Source organism: Magallana gigas, chromosome 5 (assembly GCF_963853765.1).
Source record: "Magallana gigas chromosome 5, xbMagGiga1.1, whole genome shotgun sequence".
Lineage (NCBI taxonomy): Eukaryota > Metazoa > Mollusca > Bivalvia > Ostreida > Ostreidae > Magallana > Magallana gigas.
In genome coordinates, this window is record NC_088857.1 from 33,548,218 (window position 1) to 33,557,443 (window position 9,226).

At 31.9% G+C, this 9,226-nt stretch overlaps 1 protein-coding gene across 1 annotated transcript; it reads left to right on the forward strand.

The window, feature by feature from the left end:
- The first annotated feature begins 7,435 nt into the window (after positions 1–7,435).
- Positions 7,436–8,918, forward strand: LOC105337669 (temptin-like). The gene is made up of 3 exons (XM_011442507.3): positions 7,436–7,675; positions 8,412–8,562; positions 8,812–8,918. Exons 1-3 carry the CDS (start codon positions 7,499–7,501, stop codon positions 8,892–8,894), a joined length of 411 nt encoding a protein of 136 aa, XP_011440809.2. The 5' UTR covers positions 7,436–7,498; the 3' UTR covers positions 8,895–8,918.
- Positions 8,919–9,226: the final 308 nt, after the last annotated feature.

A 9,226-nucleotide genomic window follows, 5' to 3' on the forward strand; every position in this document is an offset into this window, starting at 1 on the left:
ACTGACCATTGTTAGAAATTGTGCTTTGACAAAATTATATTAATTATCATATCATGAAAAATAGATTTTAATGGAAAAAATAATTTAAAATTGTATTTTACAGATAATCAAATGGGCATTTGGCTCCTTACAATGGAACTTAACAAGATGCGTCACATTGCAACTTGCGTAAAATTCATGCGCAAAACACAGGGAAGCTAGTCCGAGTAACACAATTATAGCTTCGCCTTTGAAGCACTCGTTTTGTTTGCGGCTAAAATCAAAGAATTGTCTTCACTCCCCTGAATGCCAAAAATACAAATGGCATGTTTTCCCGGCTTTCCAAAAACTCTCCGCACATGTAGGGCCTACATTTCCAAAACAATATGAGTAGGCCGGGGAAACAAGCTACAAACATTAGATAATGAATTCAATGAATTTTGTTAATGCGACTTTACGCAAAAAATTATAAAAAAGGATTTCGTAACATAGCATTTTATACCCTGATTTCGGAATTTAACGTCTATCACGTGTTACTCTGACGATCAATAAATTGGGTCAAGGGTTTGGTTAGTCGTTTTTATCTTTTTGGACGGTCAGTCTCACAGTGTAATATTTAAAATTACTCGGCAGGTGACCCGGAAGATGACAGTGATTGTTTCTCAAATATCGAAACATATGAACACTTTGTTTCAATAGTATACAGTCACCTAGAAGCTGAATATATTTGTAAGTGCACTCAAAGAACATTATCAGTTTAAAAAAATAAATGACCAAAAATCCATCAATTTTTCATAATAATTAGACGGTAAGGCCTCCTTGTCTGTGGTTAATCTAAAGCCCACGTGTTGTCGGCACACTGTTTGTTAAATCAAGGATGATAAATCCCATCTTCATGTAACACGTGTGTTTCAGTCAGCTTTTGAAGCACTTTTCAAGTTTATCACACAACATAATATTTCTCATTTCGTTTCCTTCCAAAATACTTTTACTTTTTGGTTCGTATATCAAGAAACAATAATAAATATGTTTATTGCAAGAATTTTAAATATTTGATGGTGCACCTTCTATCCTCGTATTATATACTGATACTGACACATGAACCCAAAGGCGTAATTAAAACAAGATCGACTATTTTAAACCTAAAGCTATCCTTTTTTCAAAGGACATCATTCACAAAAGGCAATTGTAAAGGGCAGTGTTCCAAAGACCGTTTCTAAATTAGCGAATATAAAAATATGCATCCCTATCAAATGTACAGCTCTGCAAACCCACCATTACAGGCTCTTGCTCTTAGTCGGAAGATTAAAGTTTATAATTTTCGCTCACTATTTTCATAAATAGTTAACATTTCTAGATAATTAGGCACCATACCTAGAAATAATTTTATCATGCATTATTTAAAACTTCGACTTCTTCCGACGAACAAAAGTGGAACTTGTAGGGTTTTTTAAATCAAGGGATGAAAAAGTTTCATACACTGATTTGGACGGTGAGGGGGAGTGGGGGGATGTCAAAAAAGTCGACAGGTAAACGGGGTTCAAGTATCTTGCCAACATAATTGTCCTGTCGACCAGTCAATATGTCTACATGCCGACATGTCAGTCCATCGACTTGTCTACCTGTCTACAAATATTAATAACAAAAAACACCATTTAACTTCATATATAAAAACAATTCCACTCTAAGACACGACGTTTATATCCAACGGTGTTCCAACACAGAAACAGATTTTGAATGCCTCCTTGGATGTGAATTAAAATAATAAAAAATAAGCCAAGTCAAAAAAAGTGGCTGACGAAAAGTCCTTTTCCTCCGATGTGGAGAAACAACCGAACATTTTAGTGTAAATTAGATAAACTCATCTATAAATACATATTTTTGGACAGGCAGAATTAATCAATTAAGTATTTAATTGGTTGATTTTCCTCCCACAATGTAAGTTAAGGTTAGTTTGCAACTCCACCGTTCTTCAATGGAATATGAAGATTAAAATGATGCTTACCGAGTACACGCATGTGAAAACATAGTTATTTTAAAACAAGTTAAGACTGATATTAAGTCTGGATAGTGTCATATATGGACTCCAATGTTGTGTGATTTCCATGACACTCGTGCACTAAACTAAACATTATCTCGTCGCAAACATATCAAAGAAAACGCCAAGTACATGTTTGGAAAATTTATAATATTTTATCATATTATATCATCCAGTTTTGTTGCATATATATTCAGTGGGAATGGGTGTAGTGAGTTGGTGTTAGACAAAATCAACTATAACAGCTGTTGACATCCACAAATTAATTGTAATTCAATAATAACGATTGATTCTCAACAGGTGGGTACACCATCTGAAAATTAATTTTTAATCGGAACATTTCAAATAATGACATGAATATTTATGCTGTTAATTTACAAATATTTTATTAAAACAAAGCTCTATATGCGAAAAAAATTGTATTTAAAATTTTATCTAATATCTATTCTATTTAAATTATTAATTTCTACACTATGTTTACTCATATCAACAAGTTGAACACATAATAAAGGAGTGTTCCTAGTAATTCTTGCATCATCTCTTAACACCAAAATGTGTTCATTTTAGAATTTGTCTTGCTAATTTATTACATAGATATTGTTCTCTTCTGTTACCTTTTTTGAATTTAGGAACATGTCTTCTATAAAACCATGCAAACTTTAAAGTTAGCAGAATCAGGCCTTGTTAATACTTGTTTTATTATGTTTGTATGCCTATTTATCCAACCATTATATCCTTTCTCAGTTTCTAAAAATGATTTTATAACTACGCCTTACATGTATATATAATTAAAATAACAAGCATTCTGAGAGTATTGCATAAGCAATACACGTCCCCTACCGGTTTGTAGAAATTTGTGAAAATCCAATGCACTGTTATGCAGAATATCATTTCTTACCGTCTCAACAGACCAACCCAATAACGAACCCGATTGTAATAATACAAAAAACCCTGTTGATTAAATTTATAACACAATGCTTGACACTATTTTACAAAACTTATTTGATTGTTAGAAACACTGAAAGGAATGGTCCAAGTAACGCACGATATTATTACTGACACCATACTTTCCTCGTTTATTTGATACACACCGAGCCCGATAACGAACCCGAACATTAAAAAATTGGAATATAAAAAATTAATTTTCTCGAAAATATGTCAACCAGACGCTACAAAAGTGTAAACTTGATCTTGACATTTTGAAGCTGTTCAGCAAATTTCATATTATTCCTCAAACGCATAAAGAAAAAAAGTGTGGAAAACTGAAGTGGGAAAGACAGACGGACGGACAGACAGACAGACGGACGGACTGACGGACGCAGAGGAAAGCTATAGACCCCTCCGGTGAAAACCGGTAGGGGACTAATAATCAAGATGTACTTATGGCGGGAGAAGAACTACAAGAACAGAGGGTGTATGTGTTAGAGTTTTATTATTTAAACAAATTATGTAACCCCATTACTATATTGTGTTATATCAGATTGATATTATAACAGTAAAAGTCTCACAAGTCAAGAAATATTAAACGTGTTATATAATATGTAAAATGCCTACTTTAAAGAACAAAAATTAAATGTACAATAGTAGAAAGTTTGAACAATGTCTTGCATTGAAAAGTTGTATGTTTTCTAAAGTTTAAATATGTTTAAAATGAAAACAAATCTAAGTTGTTACATATTTTAAAAATTTTTCAATGTATTCTAATAAATAAAATGTTAACAGTTTTCATTTCAAAGAGGTCATAGGGCATTCTATTAAACGACGTACTTTTTTCTCTCTTTTAAAAATGATTTAAAATTAAAGAAACACATGATATACATTGTACCTATCCTTGAACCCATGGAATTTATTTCTCAAAAAGAATAATTCTCGCACTCCTTTAACTAGGTATGAATGAGAATTAAGTCACTTTAATTTCACGAAAGCAAAATTAATGCATTAATATTGTTGATAAACATTCATTGTTGTCTCACCCTTAACAAATGTCTCCCGCATTACACATGCAGTTAAACATAACGGACACTCCTATCTTTACGCAACAATGTGAAAAAAACAAATCTTCAATCATTTTTAACAGTTTTTCAAAAACTTCTAAAATCAGGCTTTTCATCCTTTAACAAATGAAAGTTTTTGTCCATGCTTAAGAGATTAAGATCATTGTATTTTGTCAGCATTTGCATATTCAAAGAGAAACAACTCATTTACAAACTTTTCTAGATTAAATTTACCGTATCTGGCACATGGCCAAGACTATAGCAATATACTGTTTGGAGATGTGGGAAGTCTAGTGCATATTCGGTACATTTACCAACAATGCATTTGCTTTGGGTTTTTTTTTTCACATTTCATGTATGTCAATAATTGTAAACATGTGCCATTTTCCCTAAACAAATCCTAATCTTATGATTATCCATGTACAAATATTAAGCGCTTTGTTTATATAATAGTTATACATGTATCTAAATCCATATATGTTTTTTCTATGTTATCTCCTCTTTTTACACATAATATTATTACTTCAATCAATATCCGGAAACGAGGAAATTAATAAAAGTAGCTAAAGTTTAGATGTCTTTTTTTTGAAACCGAACGACCCTGAATTTGTTGACCGGCTATTTTTCCTAATTATTTTAACTACACGTGCAGTCACTTTGGTAAACAGCCTTGTTATGGGCTCATTTTCCTAATTACCTATTTACAATGTTTTGTTCATTTCTGATCAATTATCACCCGGAAACAAGGTAATAACACTGTGCCGGATAATTATGCCAGTGCCAAGGTGGCATTTTTGCACCCGCTTAAGATGCAGTTTCGGAAAAATCCATGTATATCAAATGATAGACCAGTGTCTAGAGAGTATATAATCACTTTTGTTTTTAGTGTGTTTCACCTGACAGGTGAGATATTTACCTTTAAAAATTAAAATCCCATCGGAAAATGATAATTACCATAGGAGACTTGATTCTCCTACAGGAAATATTGACAATCCTATAGGATTTTTTAAAAGTCCTAAAGGAATTATATTTCCTATAGGAGAATGGTATTTCCTGTAGGAATTTGATTCAGACATGTAGTTTTCCTATAGGATATTAAGTTTTCCTATCGGATTTAATCAAATCCTATTGGAATTGAAATTCCTATAGGAAGTTCTTGTATTCCGATAGGAAATTTCAAATTACCTATAGGAATATTTTTTTCCTATGGGAAAAATTATTTTCCTAAAGGAATTTATTTTTGAAAGGTAAATATCTCACCTGACAGGTGAGATACAATGATAACAAAGGTGGTTGTTAACTCTTTTAAGGGGCATGGTCACGATATTGGTCAATAATTATTTTTTCGAATTTAATGTTTACAATGCTTCAGTAAGGCATTCTTAATAGGCAACCAAAATTTGAGCGTCATTTGATGACTTATAAGCCAGTTACAGACCTTACAATTCCTCGCTATGTAAACAAAATGTTTGTTTACATTTTGAATGTTGAAGTGAAAATACCAGTTTTAGACCTAGAATGAATGTGTTTATCGTTAAGAACTGTTTATTTATGCTTAAAATGAATAATAAGATAGACAAACTAGCTTTAAAAAGATTTTTTACTTGTATATAGAACCTATGTAAACAAAAAGAGGGCACGAGCCTTGTTTACATGACGAAGAGTTGTAAGCCCTGTATCTTGCTTAAAACTAAACGACTGGCATCCAAATTTCATTTGATCATTAGAAATGCATTCCTAAAGCATTGCAAATAATAAAAACAGAAAAATAAAATTTGACTAAAATCGTGACCATGCCCCTTTAAGCAATGATCTATCATATGGCATATTTGAATTTTTCAATATATGCACCTTAAGCGGGTGCAAAAATGCCACCTTGGCACTGGCATAATTATCTGGCACAGTGTTTAATAAAAAATTACTAATGATAGTTATGTGTTTTATATTATCAAAATGATAATAACTCATCTAGGGCAGTCAATTGCTCAAAATAGAGTATTTTAGTTTCTTCATTGTAAGTCCGTTAGAGTTTTAAAATCATTGTTTTCATTCTTCCGGAAATTATATGGTTTTTCAAATTTGTTTTACTTCAATATAGTTTTGAACTCAGGTCAATTATTAAAATATTAAAGGAAATTGCCTTTTAATTCTCACACACTCTAAGCATGCAAACAAAACCCTGTACTGCAGCTGGAATTTTGAGTGAATTTTTAAAAATCTAGACAAAATATAAGCCATCATGTTTTCCTTGATGTTGTAACTTCTTTCCTTTTGACATTCTGATATCAATGTTTCTCTTTCGACGTTTCATTCGTGTATGCAAAATTTTGTTCATCTCTCAATTAAAATCATTAATTCTGTGTGAACAAATACTTATCGTTTGATAAGTACATACCCTAGTGAACATTTTAATTTGAAGTTTATTTCTTGTGTATCGATCAATGTAAGCAATTTATAGAAAATCGGTAACTTTGCTTGCCAGGACCCTTGTATAGGGTTTTCATTTCTAAATAGAATCGATTTATGAAGAATATGGCATATCTTATTCTTTAAGTCACGGAGTCAAACTACATATGTACAGTACACAAAAACGATACGGCCCGAATAATAAATAAATATAAACAACCCATATCTTGTCCACATACATGTAGTACTTTGAAAAAGGTTTCTCATTTTTAACGTTTCTCACCTAGCACATAAAGTTTTGAAATATATTTTGTATACTTGAATATATACCATTACAACTTTGTAAATGTTGATATTCTTTATGAAACTAAGCTTTTTAAATTGCCTTGTATCATGGATTGAAAGAAAGACAACTCAACTATTGTTCTTATCAAACGCCTGATGTTAGTCGCCAGTGTTGTCTTCAGATCGTTGACGCGATTATTTTGTTTTAAATAATACACTTATAGTATAAATCATATTAAGCAAAGTAAAGGACAATACTCACCGATAAGCGTCATGCCTATATTTCTGCACAGATATCTGGAGATATCTAGTAAACTGTAGATTTATTTACGGTTAGCAATAACTATCATGCAATTATATCCAACATTGTTAACTGTTTATTGATTTATAGACACTAATATGTCTATCAAATAAAAAAACCAAAATTTCAATATATAAATGATATTTTTTGTGCTCTCTACAGGTGTTTATTTCAAGTTTGTAACCGAATATCTTGGAGAGCATACACTTAAAAACAAAGGAATTCCAAATATTTAAAGTTTTTATCCGTGCTTCTCTCACTGCCACAAGTATCTTCACCTTCTTCGTAATTATCATTGAATATACCTTTATATCTCAATCATGTCAAATTAATGGATTCTGAAATTATATAACTATAGGCAACCAGTCGGTCACGTTTGATCCCCTGATCAGGCCGGAGAATACTGATAGGTCAAGCAGTCAGATAAAATCGGGATACCGTATATATAAAGACTTCCTTTAGCGATTTTCCGCTCATTAATAATTCATAACCAAAATGATTCGACTAATCTTGTGTGTTGTCGGAATATCCTGTGTATTCTCTGCTCCGCAGTATAGAGATTTGATTCCCAATGGCTATCAAGTGTTTAATCCTTGTGGAGCGAACTTTTGGGAGGCTGTAGGTCATTATAATGCCGTTCACCACACCATTGACAAAAACCCATTCGGAAAGGTAAAACCGAAGAAAACGGATATGTTTGACACTTCATATGAAATATTCTCAAATCAGCAGAAAAACACTATTTTATGAAAAATACCATGATGCGCAAGAAATATAGAAGGAAAATAGGCAAAGAACATGCAATGCGGATTAAAATCACGTTGTGAATTTCAAACATTTGGAATCAAACATCTGATTTGCATTTTCACAATTGATGCATGTACTTTAACCAATGAGCTTTGCATCAACCAAATCTATTGAAACAAACAAATTAACAATACATTGGAATCACCATCTTGTGAATTTATTTCTTAAAAATATGGTTTACTCTTGTGAGTTACCTTAAATTAAAATCAAATGTATGAACACCAAACTCTATATTAAAGTATTTAACTAGCTAAAGAGTTGCTAGTTACTAATATACAGTTACATGTAGCTGATCTTTTTGGCTTAGGCAAAGTTATTTTACTTAATTTTCAAGGTATATAAACCTATAACTATTATTTACAACACTCTCACAAGCTGTATTTATTTAAAGAATTATTAATACATGTAACTTAAATAATCAGAGTTCTTGTAAAAATTGTAATTTTAATTTTAACGTGTCTGTAAAGGTTTTCTTTCTAACTAGTATCTTTGATGCTCTCTATCGTAGGTTTTGAATTGTGAAAGTTACGATCAACGTACATTAAACTAGACATTCCTCAGCTGATCTAACCATTTTGATTCATTATTTTGTTTTATTCAGGACTTTGCTGCAGCTGGACGAACATGGACTGTTGATCTCTGTCAAAAAGACTCTGACGGGGATGGAAAATCTAATGGTGAGGAGCTAGGGGACCCAAACTGCACGTGGACAGCAGGATCCACCCCATCAGGCAAATCAACGGGACAACCCGGTGAGTTCTCTTTATATATACATTGTACTGTTTATTGATTTTTAAAAACAATTAAATGATAAGCCAACGTTTCATCTTAATACTATTGGTGAAATTACATAAATAATACTTGTTTCGAAGTAAATATAAGCAAACATTTGCGTAAAGAAAACTTTATTTTAAAGTATATCGTGATTTCAACCGTTTTGCTGTATATACAGTACTGACGTCTTAAATATTTTGTTTCTTTTAATTGTTCCCTTTTTGTAGGTATATGTGAGCCTATTCGTTCTGGGGTTTGTGCATCAGTAGCCTTTTCTTGCGGATGTCACGGTCATCAGTGTGTGGGTTGAATACTCAATAAACTATATATTTTATCCAATAATGTATGTTTTTATTTTTTATAATAAAAGGCTTATTTGTCAAGTTTGTAATTTCCCAGTGGGGTAGAGAAATTGATTGTTTGGTAACAAGGTTAAGACCAACAGAGCTAAAGCAATTCTGCAAATAGCAGATTCGGGTTTATAGCATCATGGTGTAACATCTCCGATTTATCCACGATAATTTGAAGTCGTAACATCTCATGCAAACTACAATTTGAGGGTTTAATGCTTACCCGTCAATTTAACTTAGATGCAGACTTCATTGAAATCGTTTTTATTTTTCTCAGGAATATCACTCAGCA